The sequence below is a fragment of the Molothrus aeneus genome, chromosome 1 (assembly GCF_037042795.1).
Source record: "Molothrus aeneus isolate 106 chromosome 1, BPBGC_Maene_1.0, whole genome shotgun sequence".
Lineage (NCBI taxonomy): Eukaryota > Metazoa > Chordata > Aves > Passeriformes > Icteridae > Molothrus > Molothrus aeneus.
Window position 1 is genome coordinate 149,695,096 of NC_089646.1, and position 19,177 is coordinate 149,714,272.

The window sequence follows — 19,177 nt, forward strand, 5'->3', positions numbered from 1 at the left end:
TTTGGAATCTCCTGGGCATACAATTGCTGGCAAACTGTGCCACCTACTGGAGGAATACTGGAAATTGGGAATGCTAATGCTTTTGGAGATGCTGTTTTACATTGTGCATTGCAAGTGGATTAGTAAGAGGCATTTGAACATTTGTATAATAGACATGTTGTATTGCCTCAAATGCCAGATTTCACCTTGTTAAACTGTGCAGTGATGAGAGGTGGTGGCTTTCCCTCTTTTTAATTCACACCTGGAAGTTTTTGTTGTGTCCTCTATCCTAAAAGTAGCAATTTGACCTTTTTAGAAAGTTATTTCTGGATGACACCACAATAATTACCTGAGCAGGGAAAAATTTTTGGGGTTATCAGAAGAAAAGATGATTCACTTGTCTTTTCAGTATGATGACATAATGTTAATTTAGAGTACTCCCAAATTCTTATTCCAAACCATAGCCAGTACTATCAGCACTTGGCTTAAGTAGAAAAGATAATACTAAACTTGTAGCTCTGTTTTGCTCAGTATTTCTCATTTTTGTTTGGTTTCACCTCTTGGAGGGCAGTTTGAGATTACTGTTTGCCACTAAGCAAGTATCATCCAAGTCCAGAAGGTGAATGGAAACTTAACTAGTTTTCTCTTGAAGTTTCCAATCTTTTTATTTTTGTGATTGCTAAATTGAAATGTCTCAGTTTTGCATGAGTAAGGGTAATAAAAATGAGCAAGACATGCTACTAAAAGTGTAAATTTATAAATGATCCACAGTTAACTCCTTTGTGTCTCACAGGTTTTAGAGACCTACATGTTTCACTCTTTCCTTAAAGCTCGTCTGAACAGAAAGATGGATGCTTTTGCTCGGCTTGACTTGAGTACCCAGTCTGAAGAGGACAGGTAGAGTTTTCTCACTTCTTATTCTGGTTTTGAATCTTTTGATGTTATCAGTGATAAAAGTCCTTTTGTCTCTATTGGGATGAGTTTAGGTCATCTATAAATAAGATTATGATTCATTGCTAACTCATTTAATTATGATTATTGTTAAAGGGTTACATGAACAGCTGTTGAAATTGTAGATTTAATACTATTATACAAAAAAGAAAAAAAAAAACCAGGCAGTAATTTAGTGTCTATGTGTGAGCTCTGAACCCAGTGATGTGTTGTTTTTATTTCCCTCAGGTTAGATTTGATGTTTCCCACCCCCAGAAGGCTGACGATAGAGAAAATGGCCTCCAAGCGCGTGAGCGCCGCGCGCAAGGCCAGCCGGCGCATGGTGATCAGCATGCCCAACCTGCAGGACATCAAACTGCCAGAGGGCCCCTCCAGGAACTCCTCACTGCGAAAAGTGGAAAGAGGTGTTGGTAAGGGAACACTGGGATGGACAAAGACTCTGCTGTTGTCTTTTGGGGTGACATCACTCAGTGATTTGAGGAATGTTTGAAGGAGCTGGGGCTGTTTAGCCTGGAGAAGAGGAGGCTCAGAGGTGACCTTATTGCTCTCTACAACTTCCTGAAGGGAGGTTGTGCACAGGTGGGGTTGGTCTCTTCCACCAGGCAGCACTGACAGAACAAGAGGACAGAGTCTCAAGCTACGTCAGGGAAGGTCTAGGTTGGATATTAGGAACAAATTTTTCACCGAAAGAATTAATAAAGTACCTGGAATGCTCTTCCCAGGGAGATGGTAGAATCACCATCTCTGGAGGTGTTTAAAGAAAGACTGGACCTGGCACTTGGTGCTCTAGTCTAGTTGAGGTGTTCGGGCATAGGTTGGACTTGATGATCTTAGAGGTCTCTTCCAACCTCATTATTCTGTGATTCTGTAATTGTCACAGAAACACTGTCAGCCACTGGGAAGAAATGATGGGCCGAGTCACTTTGAGCTGGGGCCTGTCTGTGCTTCCCCTGGCTTGTGAAGCCAGTCTGTATCCTGCTGGAAGTTTTGCTGGACCACAGAAGAGTGATTGGTCCCAGTGGGATTGATATTGGAGAATTGATTTCTGAGTCCTCACCCACCTTATGTCCAGTTCTCTACTACCTTTAATTTAAACAGAAACTTAAACTTAACACAGTTTAGAAAGAACTCCATGGGTTTTTTTCTTTCCTTTTTTCTTTAACTTTTCCAGAGTTGATATTATCTGATTAGGGAATATTCTCATAATAGGGGCAATAGATACAGAAATGTATTTGTGTCCCTAGCACAGCTTAATCCTTCCTGTTTCTTGTAATTGCTGTGATGAGGATTCTGTTTGTTGTTTGTAGTATTGCTGATTGTGAAGATATTTACACTTCTGCTCCTTTCCCTGATCAATGTACTCTCTTGGTGTTTATTTCTAGCCATGAGAACACCCTCCAAATCCATCACCACATTCAAAATCCCTGAAATTCATTTTCCTCTGCTGTTCCAGTGTGTTCACTCCTATTACACAGACTTCTTCAACCACCTCAGCAAAGCTATCAGTGCCTTACCCCCCGAGAACTCCGCCTTGCTGGCAAGGTACTTCTACCTCCGGGGCCTTGTTAGCTTGATGCAAGGAAAACTACTAAATGCACTTTCTGACTTTCAGAACCTAGAAAAAACAGACTTAAGAATTTTCCCTACTGATCTTGTAAGAAAAATAGTGGAGACCCTGCCTCGCTCGGAGCGCTTGCAGGCAGACCGCAAACCTGAGCTCAAGAGGCTGATAAGTCGAGTGATGGAAAAACAAAGGGAAGTTCTGAAAATGGATGACCATGTAAAAAATTTTGAATTGCCAAAAACACACATGCAGCTGGATGACTTTGTGAAGAGAATTCAGGAGTCTGGGATTGTCAGGGATATAGACACTATCCACCGGTTATTTGATGCCCTGACAGTAGGTGAGTATGAGTTTGCTGAGGGTTTTTTTGGTTGTTATTATTTAGCATTGTCACTTGAAAAAGGGAGATTTACTCAAGCTCTTAGTGTTGGTTGGTCTGTCAGTGCCCTGGGAGCTGAGCCCCTTGTGCCTGACCAGTCTGTCAGTGTTCCATTGTGGAAACCCTTCACTGAGCAGCTGCTGCAGGGAGGAGGGTCCCCTGCCAAACAGAGAGACCCCTCCTGGGTGTCCTTTACCCACTGCCAGCATTCTTGCAGGACTCACATTAACAGCTTAAAAAAGAACACTCTCTATTAGTAAAATTATCAGAGGTTAAAGTCTGAGAATTGCTGGTTGTAATATTTGACTGCAAAAATGCATTTAAAGCAATATATTAATTCAAAGCTTTATATGGACAAGCTCTAATCTCCAGTAAGAGCCAGGTGGAAATAATGATTCAGTGTGCCTAGAGTATGATTGTTACCCAGTAGGTGATCCTATAGGGAGAAGACAGGTTCAGCCCTGTTGACTGATCCCAGAATTTATATGGAGTCTTCTCTAACTTCTCCCCATTCTTAACTCACTTTTATACTATTCCTTTATGTTTAGGCGGAGCTGGAGTGACTTTAGTCACACATTTCACATAGTCCATCAGTGAGGGATGGTTGTACCTTGGTGGGGGATATATCAGGATAGTGCCTGAGATAACCTTGGGATAGGGACATGTGCCTAGAATGTCTATACTTATATGCACAATAAAGAGGCACAATTTGACAGTTACTGTCTTTCTAAACCCATCTTCCTGTACAAATCTGTGTAATAGTTTCTCACACTAAAGGGGTTTTAAAATTCTTTTAGGACAGCAGAAACAAATTGATCCTGAAACATTCCGAGATTTCTACAACTACTGGAAAGAAACTGAAGCAGAAGCTCAAGAGGTGAATCTGCCACCAGCAGTAATTGAGCATCTAGATAAAAATGAATGTGTGTACAAGTTATCCTGCTCAGTTAAAACCAACTATGGTGTGGGGAAAATAGCTCTGACCCAGAAGCGCCTGTTCCTGCTGACTGAGGGAGGCCGTCCTGGCTATGTCCCAATTGCTGCTTTCAGGGATATAGAGGTGAGCATCAACTTCCTCTCCTCTGGCATGCCTGGGATATAGGTTATGTCCCATTCTGCAGAGTGAGCTGGCTCTCAACATAAGGATTCAGTAAGGAGAGTAGGAAACAGTGCTGAAGTCACTATGAGAGTGATTAGGTAAAATCCTGGGGGTTTGGACCAAAAATTTCATGACTGAAAATCAAGAGGTTATACCTTCAGAGAAATGGCTATGGAGTAGATAAGTTTAATAACATGAGCATTAAATGTGCCCATGTAGCTGAGGTATCAGTGGGTCACCTTATATCCACTGTGGAGCTAAGGCTGTATGATGATTAAACTTATTTTCATAAATCCAGCTCTGCTTAATTGGGTGTATGGACAACTGAAATAATTAGCTGTAATTAGACAAAGCTGCCCTGTGGGCTGAGTGCTGAATCATCTGTTATTTGGGTACATTCTCTTTGTTTTCTCTTTCCTGTAACTTTCCAGGAAGTTAAGAGCACAACTGTAGCTTTCCTTCTTTTGAGAATACCTACTCTGAGGATTAAAACATTATCTAAAAAAGAAGTCTTTGAAGCCAACCTTAAAACTGAGTGTGATCTCTGGTACCTGATAGTGAAAGAAATGTGGGCTGGAAAGAAAATGGCATATGATCACAAGGTATAAATATGGGAATTTATAACCAAGTAATACGAAGAATATGCTGTCTGTCTCTATTCTAAATAATTCATGCACTAGTCTTAGAATTTTATGGTGCTTCTCTCCCATGAAGAAAAATCCAGCTTGGAAATGGGTATTCATCCTATGTCTGCTTTTTGTTTTTGTTTGCACATCCTGTATCAAGGTTGTGTCAGATCTGAAGTATTCCTGTAATAACACTGGCTTCTGACTCCCTGCTCCAGGACCTGGCTTGGAACATGGGATGTGGGAGTGGGGTCTGCCAGCAAGTGGCAGGAATTGTGCTGCAATCCTGCCTGGTGCTTGTGCTAAGCATGACAAGTGTTGTGATTTTGAGCATGGTGTCTTGTAAGAATAATGAACAATAGATAAACTACAACAAGACTTCTGTTTTTAGGATCCTCAGTATATCCAGCAAGCACTGACAAATGTTCTCCTGATGGATGCTGTGGTTGGTGCCCTGCAGTCCTCCAAAAGCATCTATGCAGCCTCTAAACTGTCTTATTTTGACAGGATGAAAAATGAAGGTCAGTCACAGCAATGCTGCAAAGCCTGTTGGTGTTGCATCATCTCCTTCTGCTCTTTCAGTGTGTATGTTTTCAAACTGGTTATGTTTAGAAATACAAGAAGACATTAGCACTTTCACAAATGCAATTTATTTAATAGTAAGTAGAAAGTTTAGGGGTTTTAGGGATTTTTTTTCTTTTTATTCCCCCCCACTTTTTTTTTTCTTTTTGTTTGGCTAGGTTTTGGTTTTTGCTTCTGTCTCCATCTTGGATGCTGTGGTTTTGTCTTGGCTTTTTAGCCTCCTTGGGTGGTGGATGTCTCTGCTACCAGAATTCATACAAATGGTGTTTGGGCTCTCAGCTAAAGCTAGAGGGAAAGAAAAGTGAGAAATGTGAATGAATGGTGTAGAATTGATATCTCATAAGAATTGGAGTTCAGGCTTAAATGTGTGCTTCATTACCTTCTAAAAATATATTTTAGTGCCTATGATGGTCCCCAAAACAACTTCAGAGACACTAAAGCACAAGATCAACCCCTCAGCTGGTGAGACATTTCCACAGGCAATAGATGTCTTGCTTTATACTCCAGGTAAGGTGATGTGTTGCTCTCTCTAGATTAGCCCAGCTTTAATTAGCCTATAAAGCACATTATCTTAGAACACCTGGTATTATGCCTGCCTGATGTGTTCACATTCTGACATGGATTGGTTGTGTGTTGAATACTAAACCAGAAAAAATAATTTAAAAAGAACAGTAATGTTGCACATTAAGATACTCCAAGGCATAGTTTTCACTGTCTTAATTTGCCTTTCTCTGCACATGTGCCTTATCACAGACTTCAATTCTGTGTTAATAGGCTGATTTCTCATTAAGATTTCTGGCTCACTTACTGAGCCAGGTGGATGGATGGATGATGCTCCCCCATTGATCAATATTCATTGTTAGGTTTTTATTTTTCAGTAGAGGCCTGGGGGTGAGTTAGTTTGAACCACAGTGCAAAGAACATTGTAGAGGGTGTTGGTTTCAGTGATGCTTTTCTTTCTTTCTTCATACTATGAGAGGCTTTGGTGGAGTAGACAAGAGTGAGTGAATTTATTAGTTGTATTTATAGGGCTTAAAAGCCTTATTGCAGTCTCAGTGAGCTCAGCTCTTAGTCATCAATGAAAGAGGTTATCTCTGCTCTGAGTATCTTTGGAGTGTAAGATTAAATCATTGGGTGAACTCAGCAAACAGATGATAACAAGCACAATGCATTGTGAGAACTGTGTCAGTCAATAACTGATGATGCAAATTCCAGAAGATGCATTTCATTACAAACCTGCTCTGCCTAATAATGCCTTTCCCACTGGTCTCCAAAAATATTATGTTTTCTTTGACTTCTCTCATCTTCTCTGCTTTATTTCTAGGGCATCTTGACCCTTCAGAAAGACTGGACAATGCTCATCCAAAACTCTGGTGTGCTTTAAATGAGGGGAAGGTTGTGGTCTTTGATGCCTCTACCTGGTCTATCCAGCAACACTGCTTCAAAATGGGCCGCTCTAAACTGGTGAGACTGGCACAGGATCACAGCTCCTGCTGCAGCTGGGTGTGCTTTTGTTGCTGTAACCCCAAATCACATCATTCCTTAAAAGTTGTTGGGTTGTTTGGGCTTCAGTTAACCTGGAAAAGTGAACATTTTTGAGAAAAGCAGGAAGGAGGCTAAATGGATGAATAGTAAAACAAGTCAATGTGGTGAGAAGTGATGGATTGGATTTAGGAGGGGCCTGATGGGTTCCTAGGGCAGGAAAGCAGGGTTGAAATGGTTGAAGAGAAAGAATAAAAGACAATTAACCAAAACAGAAGGGGAATCCTAGGAACAGATAAAAATTCACCCATACTGAAGAACTGGAGATTGGGAAGAAGTGTAAGGAAACCAGGTAGAGGCTATTGAAAGAGAGAGAGAGCTCTGAAAGAAAGTGTCTGAACTAGCAGGTGAAAGGGAGTGGTTTGTGAAAGACAACCTGAAAGAGTAATTCTGTGAAAAGGGAATCTGAACTAGGCATGCAACCTGGGAAAAGGGATTGGACATGTCACTTTTGTGAAAGATAAAAGAGATTGCTGTGGATGAGTGTGAGAGAGAGTCAGAAAGGGAGGGGTAAAGCTGATGGTGAAGAGCTGGGTGGAGGAAAGATGGAATTCCAGAAGAGTAAGATACCTAAAAGAAGATAAAAAAAGTTGCAAGTGATGGCTGGAGGGAGGTAAATGAAGAATGTGTGATGGAGGGGAAGGACATTCAAGAGACAGCAGAGGAGACAGTATTTTCTTGAACACTACTTTTGGATGAACTAGGAAGTGTGGCTACATTGGACAGTTTGATTGGCTTCCAATCCAGAGGAAAGGAGCACACAAACCTCCCTAGTTCCCCTGATGCCCTCTGTAACTTCTACTTTGTTTGGGCAGGAAGCACACCTTTAGCCAGTCCCTAAGATAAATTATAAATCCTATTTACTGAAGGATAAACTTTGCAAAGAGATCTGTCCTCTCACTATTTATAGAGTAGAGCAAAGGATAAAACACTGTAGAGCCAAGTCTGCATCTCCTAGAGTGATCATCTGAATACAGCCTTTTCCATGTTACATTTCTCTCCTAGGCTTTATTTAACCCTGAGCTTTTTCTCCCCAGACTTGCATGGTCATGGTGGAACAGAGTCAAGTGTGGATTGGTTCTCAGGACTCCATTATTTACATCATCAACACCCACAGTATGTCTTGTAATAAACAACTGAATGATCATCGCTCTGACGTTACAGACATCATTGTGGAGAAGAATGGAACACCCAGGTAGATCTAATTTGATTTTCCTAGATGTTGAAAGAATTTCTTGCTTTAAATGGGGGGGTTTATCCTGCTGATAAAGTCTTCATTTAGCTCATTTTTGTAGTTCCCAGATTGTGTATGTCAACTAAGAATTTCCTTTTTAAATAAAGAACACTGTGTAGTTTGGAACAAAGAGGATAAAGGAGTGAATGCTCTTCTGGATGAAGATGAGAACAGCCAGGAACTGGCAGCATCCAGTGAAGAGCTGATACAGATGCAGTTTAAAGACCACTTCACTTTTGCTTTGAGCACATCATTGACTACATGTTTACAGCAAGCTTCTGGATTTTTCCTGCCTGTTTATAAAAAAAATAATACAATTATTGTTCTGTTCAGGCAAAATGCTTTTGATCTTTTGGTAGCACTGAAAAGAGTGTTGGCTGAAGGTCTTAAGCTGCTGTTTTCCCATGGGAAAAGCAGCTCCAGGGTCAATAGGTCTGCCAGTGGTGCAGCAGATGTGACTGGGTTTCAGGAAGAATTTAAGTCTTGTTGGAACCTTCTGAAAAAGGTTTGCTCATTCTAAAACAACAAATGTTAAAGGTAAAAAGAAAAGAGATAGTATAATTTGTTTTCTCGGGTGCAGTAGCAAATAAGAACAGTTTGAGATATTTTTGTTCTAACTCAAGAGAAAATCCATCAGGCAACATTGTTCAGAGGAATTATAGGGAATGTTTTGTGGTGCTCTACTCCTCATGCATAATGTAATGTGCTCTCATTCTGTGAGCTCTGAGTTAGCCTGCAGTGTTTCTAGTTGATACAGAGTTTGTAAAGGATAATACTGAAGATAACTTAAAAATGAACATTAATTTGGATTACTGTAAAATTGGTTATTTTGCAAGTAAGTCTCTTTTGTGTGTGCACTCTTTTCTGAACATGAATGCACACTATACTTCTTAATGTTTTTAATCTGTGCCAGCAGTGAAGCATATTCCAGCAGTTTAGATGGAATGGTGATTGCTTGGAACATCAGCACTCTCAAAGTGAACCGTGTCTGTCAGCTGCCCTGCCAAAATCTCACCTCTATGAAGCTTCATAATGACCAACTGTGGTGCTGTAAGTGCCTTCCTCAAACTGTAATAATTACAAAAATCATCTTCACCTAAAGAAACAAGACAGTTGTTGGATCTTCCATTTTATTTTGCTGTTTTTTCATCCATGTTTTGTAGAGAGGGAAGAAGTGGGCACATGTTACTAACTTTGTATGTTTAATATTGAAGGTACCAGAAGTTGCATTCTTGTAGTGTCAACTCAGGAGTTTCGAGCGCAGATGAAAATCGAGCACCACCTGAAGGATGTCTGTTCCTCTTTCCTTGGCTTCCAGCTCTTTCCAGAGGTATTGCACTTACTCTGGTGATGCAGTTTAATGGAGACAGGGCCATGTGGTATTACAAACCCTGGTAATTTGGATACATTTTCTGTCAGCAGTGCTTAAATGTATCTTTCTTTACTTTAGAGAGATGAAGTGTGGGCCTCTTACTCGGGGAGTAGTGACCTGTACATTTGGAACACTAAAGACCTTTCAAATACACCTCAAAAGATTCATCTTCAGGATTGCTCTGAAATTACTTGTATGATAAGAGTTAAAAATCAGGTGAGAGACATCTGGACTGTTTTTTGCCTCTTGTGGATTTCTGTACTGAAGTTTTGTTTGTTTGTAGCTGTCATGGGTTGTCATTGCTTCCTCACTGGGTGGGTGCATATGTACATGAGGTTTGGAATGTTGATTCCTCTTTGAAATTAGAGAAGCTAAAGACTGCCTAACACAAATGGCTGTTGCAGGTGTACCCCAAAATGCATGGCAAGCAAAAGCCCTCATCAGTAGTTAAATGTCTGGTGACATTTATTAGCCATTGACATTTCCAGGAAACTGTAGAAATGGAAAGTTTAGGTCCTTTGATATTTTATCTCAGGGCTCCTCAGACTAAGCCTTGAAAAAAGGTTACCAGACAAACAACAAATGCCAATTAATTGGCCTGTTTTTGTAGATGACCTTTTCCTTGATTAGTTACCACATTTCTAACTCAGGACAGACCAAAGGAGCCAGTGGATTCCTGCCTTGGCATCTTGTGTCCATGTCACTATTGGCCTCTGTGTACCTGCTTTTATGTGGGATCAGGAGCTGTGCAAGTGATTGTAGTTGTGCTACCACAGGGGCCCATTCAAGGTTACTTTGCAAATAAATAGCTAATGTATATCTACTGGGAAAACAACTTTTGGAATCCTCAGATTTTCCCTCCTTCCTTCCTCAAAAATTATTTTTTTTAAATGGAATAGGGAGATTTTCTCTGTATTCAGCCTCTGGTTGAACTTTTGTACTAAAATGGAAAATCATTTTAGGATATTCTTTCCCAAGACAGAGATTGATATATTTAACCTCTGTTTCAAGGGAGTGAAAGGATTGTTTGGAACCCCCCAAGGCATTAAGCTCTCTTTTGTTCTACTGAAGAACTTTGTTCCTTTTTCTTTTCTTCTTTAAGTAATTTATGAATAAGTTAAACAGTACTGGGCCCAGTACTGACCCTTGGGGGACACCTCTAGTGACAGGCTCCAAGCAGACCCTGTGCCACCACTCACACTCCTGTTCCCTCTACACAGCAATGAGTTATGGAGAGGGAACTTGCAGCCTGGTAAAGGCTCACAACAACATTGGTGGGGCTGTCAGTCACAGGCTTTAATTAAAAACAAGCCATTGTTTTCTGTAAGAAACTGGAGAGAAACCCAGCTGCATGCTGTGTCTGTCTGAAATAGGATGTGTTCTGTCTGGCACCTTGGCCTATGTCTTTTATTACCTATTATTTGACCCAATCTCTGTGGCTGTGTTTTCATTTTGAACTTGCTGGTGCCACAGTTCCCTGGAGAGCAGCAGGTTCATGAATTTCACTGCCAGCCCTGTACAGGGAAGTACTTTCTTCTCAGTGAAACAGAACAATTTCTAGTTCCCACATGTCCCTGACTTCCTTAATTTCAGGTGGAACAGTGGTTCTACATTCAGCTTATCTGCTCTTCTGTTAGTTCAAAAACCTTTTGTAAAGGCTTCTTAGCTGCCTTCTCTCCAACCTAAGGAGTCTTGGCTTTTCCATCTTCCCTGTGAGGGTGGTGAGGCCCTGGCACAGATTGCCCAGAGAAGCTGTGGCTGCCCCCATCCCATTCATGGATGGAGCCCTGAGCATCCTGGTCTCATGGAAGCTGTCCCTGACCGTGGCAGGGGATTGAAATGAGATCTTTAAAGTCCCCTTCAACCCAAGCCACTTTCTGATCTTTGCTCATATGACCCCAGGACACAGCTACTCCTTTCTCTTGGCAGTTTTAGTTGCTCTTCCCTGGATTTCCTCTGCTCTTGTAGTTTGGGCACACTGTGCCTTAGACAGGGGTGAGGGAGAGCAGCCCCAGTGCAGGCACAATCAGCAGCTGAACATTCCAGTGTGGGGCACAGGGGATTTCCTGAACTGAGGGGAACAGAGACAACCTCCAGGAGCCCTCAACTCATGCCACAACAGTTGAGGAGACTTGGAGGTGGCCAGAAGCAATAGTGGCCAAGCCCCTTATTTATACTGAGAAGGAAATTTTCAGTGTTCCCCTTTTCCAGCCAAGCATGAGGGAACCTTCACTGTACCAATGTGCCACATAAACCTCCTTGACTGTGTCTTGGACTGAAATGTGAAATAGTAAAAGTGTGGGTTTGTTTTGTTCCCCCAGCTGTGGGTTGGCAGCAGTGGGAAGCTGCAGGGCAAGAACAAAGGGAGGATCTACGTGGTCAGTGCTGAGAGGAAGAGTGTGGAGAAGGAGCTGCTCGGCCACGGTGACGCGGTGAAGGCGCTGTGCTCGGCCGAGGACAGGTACGTCCTCAGCGGCTCGGGGAAGGAAGAAGGGAAGATTGCCATCTGGAAGGCTGGATAGCCACACTATTCCAGATGTGTCTGCCTCCTCTGGGGAGAGGCATGGACCTGGGACTGTGTTTACTTCAGCATTTTGCATCTACTTCAACCACCTGCCAGTGTTATTGTCTTGTATTTATTGGGTTTCCATCCCTGCGTTGTAGAAAATGGAAATGGAAGCAAATCTTCCCTCACACCTTGTCCTGCTCCTGCACATTTGGTAAAGGAACAGAAATGGGAGAAGACAGGACACTGTCCTCCAACTGGACATGAGGTGGTGTGGAGGGTTGGGGTTACCTGCTGGGGCAGGTCACATTGGGAACACCAGAGCCAGCTCAGTAATTCCATGGGAGCTCTCTCTCAGCAGTGCAAGGTTGATTAAAAAAAGGATTTCATGATGTTTTTACAGCCTGTTATAGGTGGAAAAGGGCACTGAAAGGAAAAAACCAAGTGCACTTGGACATGCAGGGTTGTCACTGTGATCATCTTCCTGAGCTCAGAGCTGTAGGTGGTCAGTGTCCCTTACCCCTGGGGGGATTTCTGGGGCTGTTGTGTTTAAAATGCAGGCACAGGCAGACTCTCCCCACAGCACTGAAAGCTCTCCAGCTGAAACAATGTATTTCCAATGAATATTTTTTTTAATGTATTTTTTCTTTGAAAGCAATGCACAGCACTTGGCATTTGGAACAGTTTGTGAAACTGATTTTTTTTTAACTGAAGCATTAATTTATTTAATTCCTGTATATATTATATTTGCTTTTGGAAGTACCTCTCAGTCTCTGTGCAGACCAACCTCTGCCCCTCCTCCCTTCAGTTCTTGTTCCTGCAATCAGAGGAACTGCTGTTATTTTGGGTAGAACCTGCTTTATTTTTAAGTTCTGCACAGTCCTAAAACCTCTCCTCAAACCCTGGAGCAAGCACCAGGAGCTGCAGCCTGGAAGAGTCTCCAGAGCAGCATTCCCTGCTTGGTGCCTGATGCACAGTGGTTTTTTCACTGGTGACATTTATCTGCAGATAAATCTGTGCAGAATAACTTTATCTGCATCAGTGCAGAGTGGAAAACAGTGTCTAAAAGACTGTAAATAAAAGGACAAAATGGGCTGCTACTTTTCTTAATAAATATAAACCAGTGTAGGGCTAAATAGAAGGATATAAACAACTGGAAAATATTATGACTAGAAATTTTATGACTCTGTATAATATTTCTGCTGATAAAAGTTTTTATCATATCATGGCAACAGAAATTTTACTTTTTTTAGCTTTTATATCAATTTAAGAATATTAAACACTATATTGATACTCTGGCCTCTGTACTTTGTTTGTTTTCCTGTTGATACTCGAGAATGATGATTTTAGCACTGACTTGCTCCTCTCTGTGTGCTGTAACAAATAATTACCTGGGGTTTTTTCTCTACTTGTTCTCCTTTCTGAAACAGCTTCTGCTGTAACATGTCCCCTTTTGAGCCCCATATGTGTGATTTCCAGGTTCCTTCTTTCCTTCCCTGGCATGGTCAGGCTGCTTGGGGTAATTACAGGAATTAAATACGGAATTTACTGAACACACAAGGGCTGTTAATGAACTTTCCCTGGCTGCAGAAATGAACCAGCTGTACCAACCTGCTGCCCACCTGTAGCTCTCTTTATTGATTTTCATTCCTGGCATACTCTTTAGACCTGCTTTTGTCTTCTTAGCTGTTTTTTAGGTGCTCACTGACCATCTCAACTTTGCTCCAGGATTTCAGCTGTGGGAATGGACCTGCGGTCACAGCACTGTGGGGTTCTGTTCTGTTTTCAGTAGTTTCAGGTACTTCCCGTGGGTCCTTGGTGGTGGGAAGGCACAGGTGAAGGATGCTCTGAGCTCCTCAGAGCTGCATTTTTCCCCTCTGCCAGTGAGAGCTTGGCCAGGTGTGGTTGTCTCTGTGAGTCACTGTCTCCCAGAGAAGGGACAAAGGGAGCAGGAGCTGCCCCTGGCAGGAGAAGGGAGGCTGTGAGTGACTGGGCTCAGCACTCCCCCATCCCTCCCTGGCTCTAAGGCTGTGCTGCTGTTGGGCTTGGTCAGCCTCTATCTGAGACTCTGAGTCCAGCTGGTGCCCCCATCCCCTTCCCATCTCTCTCAGGGAAATGCTGCCTGTTTCTTGGAAACCTCAAGGTTAATGTTTGTTCAGTTCCTTTTTGCTTTTTTTTTTGCCTGGTCTCCCAACCTGAGAAACCTGAGAGGAGCAGAGAGACCTGCCAGGAGCCCACAGTGCTCTTGGTCCTATGGTCCAGTTTTTGGAGGCACTGTGTAGAGCAGGGAGTTGGATTCAATGATCCATATAAGTCACTTCCAAACTGAGCTGTTCTGTGATTCTTTGGTTAAACCAAGGGATGGCAGTGTCTGCTTCCAGAAATAACCCAGCTGTGGAGATGGGAGCTGCTTGGAAATCCAGGCTGTTGTGTGCTGGCTGTGATCTCCCTAAAAGGGCCATGCAGGGAGGGAGGAAACAGCCCCTTCCTCTGCCTCCCAGCCTGTGCTTACAGGCTGCTGGGGGGTTTAAAGGGACCAGGCCCCATTCTCCTTCAGTGCCAGCTGAGTCCTTTTGGGGGCAAATGGAACTAAGCCCCATCTTCATCCCCTGCTGTGCATTCCTTACCTGTCTGCATCCATTTCATCTGCCACTGTAACCTGCAGGATTCCTCCTGGCATCTTGCTTCCCTCTCCATGGTGAGTTCTCTGGTGTCTTGGCACAGGTCCCCTGCTCTCAGAGGCAGTGGGTGCCACCCCAGCTCTCAGGACAGGGACACTGCTGCACAAATGCACAGAATGCTACCACCAGCCACCCTTGTCCCCAGGATTTGGGCCATTGTTCTGCTGAAACTCATCTCTGGCCCTGCAGGGTGGCTGCCCCAAGCCCCTTTTTGAGATATGAAGGGTTGCCCAGCACATGGGACCCCAGTGTGGGGGGTGTAGGATGTCACCTAGAAGATGGTAACATCCCACAGGCACAGCCCGTGTCCCCAGTGAGCTCTGTGTGCAGGGAGTGTTCCACAGCCAGGCTGCCACTGCTGCAGGGTCTGCAAATGCACGAGGTTTCACCTGGGGATGGACATGGGGACGTGGGGACAATGTGCCACCCCTGCCCCCCAGGATGGGAGATAACCCAGCTGCTGCAGAGCCTGGAGAATGCAGGGACTGGTCCCACTGGGGCAGACTGGGCTGGGGGAGGTACAGTACTGGTTTTTGGTTGGTCTTGGTCCAGACCGGGAAGTTGAGGCAGTGCTGGAGCAGCTCCTCTCCAGGCTGTTCTGAACCACTGCAAGGCCACTGTGGGTTATTCTGTAATGAGCAACAGCTCAGGGGCTGACCCAGATCCACTGTCCTCACCCCCACCACAGCACAGTCCAGCCAGCCCAGACCCAGCACTCTGCTCCAGCCTAAGCAGGGACCTCCTTCTCTTGGACAAGGATCACAGAGTCCCAGGGCCAGGGATGAGTCACATCCCCTGAGCAGAGCAGGGGGATCACCCTAAAGGAACAACAGATTGCAAGAGTTTCTGCTTCTTGTCCCTCTTTCCAGGCCTCATCCTGCCATGGTGCTGGAAGGGATCAAGAAGGTTTCCCCTCCTCCTACACATGGCACAGGGCCCCTTCACTTGTCAGTGTGCCAGAAGACAGGGATGCAGGAAATTCCCTTGCACCTAATCCCTCCCTCACTTTGGGCTCTCCAGGTACAGGTGTCCCTCAAGGTGAGGCAAAGTAGGACCAGGAGGGGAGGGAAGTAGCTACTAGGAAGTAACTCAGCTCTATCCCACCCAAACCCAGCACAGCCCCTCTCTGGGTGTCCTGCAGGTATCTGGAGAGGCTCCTGCACCAGTGAGGAAGGTCCCCATTCTCCTCTCTGTACTGCTGAAAAAGCAACTGCATAGGCTGGGCCTGATGTACAGTCTATTTTGTTTAAAGTTTTCACATCTTCCTTAAACTCATGGCCAGGGAAAAGTGTATGGATGAGCTTTGTTTGGCCAAAAGGGGAATTAGTGCAGTTGCCAGAGTGCTCACTTAGCATGTGAGAGGTAGTAGCATGGGTGACTTCATTCCCCAGTGTTTTTAAGGCCAAGGGTGAAAACACCAGATTGGGTTAGGGTGCCACTGTTGCTGGAGGGTAGTTGGGATGTGGACAGGCTCAGTGGATGGTGCAAGGTCAGCAGGGTGAGGTTCAAGAAGAGCAAGGCCTGGGTCCTGCCCTTGTGTCCCAAAAAGCCCCTGCAGTGGCCCAGGCTGGGGGCAGAGTGGCTGGAAATCTGCCCAGTAGAAAAGGACTTGGGGTGCTGGCTGAGAGAAGCCAAACCTGAGCCAATGTGTGTGCCCAGCTGGGTAGGGAGGCCCATGGTCTCCTGGCCTTCTGTGTCAGCACTGGTGTGGCCAGCAGGACCAGGGCAGTGACTGTCCCTCTGTGCTGGGCACTGGGGAGGCCACACCTTGGGTGTTGTGAGCAGATGTGTGGCCCTGTTGAGATGAGATTAGTGAGAGACGCCTCTGCCTGAACTAAGTTGCCAACAGGACCATCTATCAAAATCAACAACAGAGATTTAGTTCACTGTAAATGTGGGGATGGGAATGAGGAGGGTGAGAAGGTAAGAGGGGGAATGCAGGGTGGTTGGGGTGGGAGAATGGAGGGGTTGTGCTTGGGAAGTTCTGGGAGGGGGGTGGGGAAGAGTTGGAGTGTTGAGGCATGGGGAAGAGCCGGGCTGGGGTGAGGTGAGGAAGAGATTAAACAAGCAGCAGTGCAAGGGGCTGGGCTCCAGTAGCAACTTGTTGGTCTTCCCTCACCCTGCGTTTCTCTGCACTGGATTCACAGTGGTTCCTCTAGAGGTGAGGATGCCCGAATCGTTCAACCGAGTTAACACCTTTCTCCAGTTGTTGTTGTTGGTATCCAGGGAGGCACTGTGCTATTTCTCATGTGAAGAGAGAACAGGTTTGCCTTTATTTATCTGCAATGCTGAGGCCCAAGGAGCATTTCTCAACTCCTAAGCCTAGCTTGGGGCAGGGTTGGGATGCCCCCTGAAAATGCAGCCCAGGCCTAAATTCAGCTCCTCAGGGATTCTACAAGGCAGTGCTGTCATCCTTCCTCAGCTGGATCTCCCTGACCAGGCTGCCTTGCTGTTGGCTTGGGGTGAGGCGCTGTGGCCGGCAGCAGGGCCTGCCTTTGGCAAGTGGTTGCCTTGGCCACCATCCACCCATCCATCCATGCATCCCGAGTCTTCATCTCCCTGGAGCTGTTCCCTCTGGGACCTGACACTGCCCCTGGGAGCTGGGTGTCCCCAGGGTGAGCCCCGGCATCTTTGGCCATCGTCCTGCTGCTGGCCCCGGGCTCACTCCTCTGGCTGCCCCCTGAGGCAGCTGAAGGAGAAAAGGCGGCGCAGAGCCCGCCGGGCCCTCTTGGCCATGGAGCGCCATGGCCGTGGGGCCGGGGGCTGCGGGACGGCTGCGCTGCCAGCGGGGCAAGCAGGAACAAAGGGTGTGAGGGGCTGGCCAGGCACCGGGCAAGCTCCTGCCGGCGGCTCATCCCCACAGGGCTTTTGCTGGGGAGGGGCGGCCTGGGCACAGCCAGCCTCCATGCCTGCTGCCTCGGCCTCGTCCACAGCCTCGGCAGGCGAGGGGCAACCCGCAAACCCCTTTGGCTCTTCCGGCCGTGCCCTGGGGAGAGGCTCGCTGTGCCCCTTGCTGTCGGGATCGCTGTCCAATGTAGAATGTTCTGGCTCTTCGTCATCTCCCGGTGTGAGAGACAACGAGCTCTCTGCCTCGCTGTCCCACTCTCCTGGCCCAGCTCTGCCAAGGAGCTTTCCTCTCTGCCGCTTTTCCAGGAGCTCGTTTAGAAGAGCATCACAGGATGGCTCAGTGTCAGAGGCAGAGCGCAGGTGCACCAAGCGGTCAGGAGGTGCTGTCTCTGTGTTGTTTTCTGTCTCTCCTGCTGAGTCTTTGGTCACTCCCGAAGTGCTGCACAGCCCCTGGGAGCCTGCAGCAAGTCCCGGGCTGACACTTGATGTGTCCCTGAGGACACATCCATCTTTGTCTTGCAGTGGTGGGAGAAACAAGGCACTCTCTGGCTCTCTGTCCCTCTGTCCTTCTGCTTCTGTGTCCAGGAGCTCTTCTTGCTCCCAGTTTTCGGGGAGCTCCTTGACAGGAGCATCACAGGACAGAGAGTCATCAGAGACAGGGCACAGCTCTGCCAACAACTGGTCAAGAGACACAAGCTCTGAGTACTTCGGTGTCTCTCCTGTGGCATCTTTTGTCACACAGGATGTGCTGTGCCTCTCGCAATGGCCTGCAGGTGGCTCCAGGATGGGGCTTGGTGGATCCCTGAGAATGCTCTTGGACGTCATGGGACTTTCTTTGTTGTACAGGGAGGAGAAGGTGGCTCTAAACATCTCTGCATGGACTTTGTCTTCCAACCTGCCCAGCTCCTCCCTCTTTTTATGCAAACGATCCACCAAAGTCGCCTCATCCTTTGGGCACAGCCGCTTGTGCCACGCTCTTTGCTTGGCTGGCCACCAAATTCCCTGTGCCTCCTGGTGGGCATTTACCCACCTGGAGGCTCTCAGGGTGGACCTCTTCCCCCACATATACGGGCCCAGGCCCGTGAACAGTTCCCTACAGGTGTTGTCCCCATGCCCTGCCTGCACCTTGATGAGCACATCTGTCTCAGAGTGCCCCAGGTGCTTCCAAGCTGGCCCAAGCCCTTTGTGCAGCAGTGGCTGCCCCTGCCGGGGCTGGCCATGGGCATTCGCCTCCTGCTGCTTCCACATCTTCAGGCTGCTGTGCCAGACACTGGCCAGAATCACCAAGGTGAGCTGCTGTGTCCTGAGAAGCTGCTGCCTCCAGAGAAGCTGCTGCCTCCTCAGAGAGCTGCTCTCCTGGGAGTGGCCACTGCAGGGTATTTATAGCCCCGAGGGCCATGACATGGACCTGCATCACAATGGTCTCTGGGCACGATGTCACCGCGGGTCACAAAGGCCTGGTGGGCATGGCCGCCCATGGTCCCAGGGGTCTGGTGGTTTCCATGCAGAAAAATGGAGGACAGAACAGGTCCCTGGTCACAGAGGCCTTGTTTAGGCCTTTGTCCCTCAATTTGCCTACACTTGTTCTTCTCTCATAGACCTGCAGCTCTCTCCTGTCCCACCTTGTGTGTTCTTCCCCTAAACATGCCCAAGGAAGCCCTGTGCTGTGCCAAAGTGTGATTCCCACCCAGCCCCCCACGTGTCCCTGCCCTGATCCCAGGTAAAAAGGTCATCAGAACGGCAAAAACCTGTCTGAATTTCATCTGGCCATTACCTTCAAAGAGAACAAAAGGTCTTTGTTAAAAAAGATTAGGA

At 46.1% G+C, this 19,177-nt stretch overlaps 1 protein-coding gene across 1 annotated transcript in view; it reads left to right on the forward strand.

The window, feature by feature from the left end:
- DENND3 (DENN domain containing 3) overlaps positions 1 to 13,132 on the forward strand; it is a 31,910-nt gene extending 18,778 nt beyond the window's left edge. The window contains exons 11-23 of the mRNA XM_066548526.1: positions 773 to 876; positions 1,159 to 1,340; positions 2,313 to 2,834; positions 3,671 to 3,933; positions 4,404 to 4,574; positions 4,990 to 5,119; positions 5,580 to 5,687; positions 6,505 to 6,644; positions 7,760 to 7,917; positions 8,873 to 9,006; positions 9,171 to 9,286; positions 9,407 to 9,544; positions 11,650 to 13,132. Coding sequence (XP_066404623.1) covers positions 773 to 876; positions 1,159 to 1,340; positions 2,313 to 2,834; positions 3,671 to 3,933; positions 4,404 to 4,574; positions 4,990 to 5,119; positions 5,580 to 5,687; positions 6,505 to 6,644; positions 7,760 to 7,917; positions 8,873 to 9,006; positions 9,171 to 9,286; positions 9,407 to 9,544; positions 11,650 to 11,850 — 2,367 coding nt within the window. The 3' untranslated portion in view covers positions 11,851 to 13,132. The remainder of the gene's footprint in view (positions 1 to 772; positions 877 to 1,158; positions 1,341 to 2,312; positions 2,835 to 3,670; positions 3,934 to 4,403; positions 4,575 to 4,989; positions 5,120 to 5,579; positions 5,688 to 6,504; positions 6,645 to 7,759; positions 7,918 to 8,872; positions 9,007 to 9,170; positions 9,287 to 9,406; positions 9,545 to 11,649) is intronic.
- The last annotated feature ends 6,045 nt before the right edge of the window (positions 13,133 to 19,177 follow it).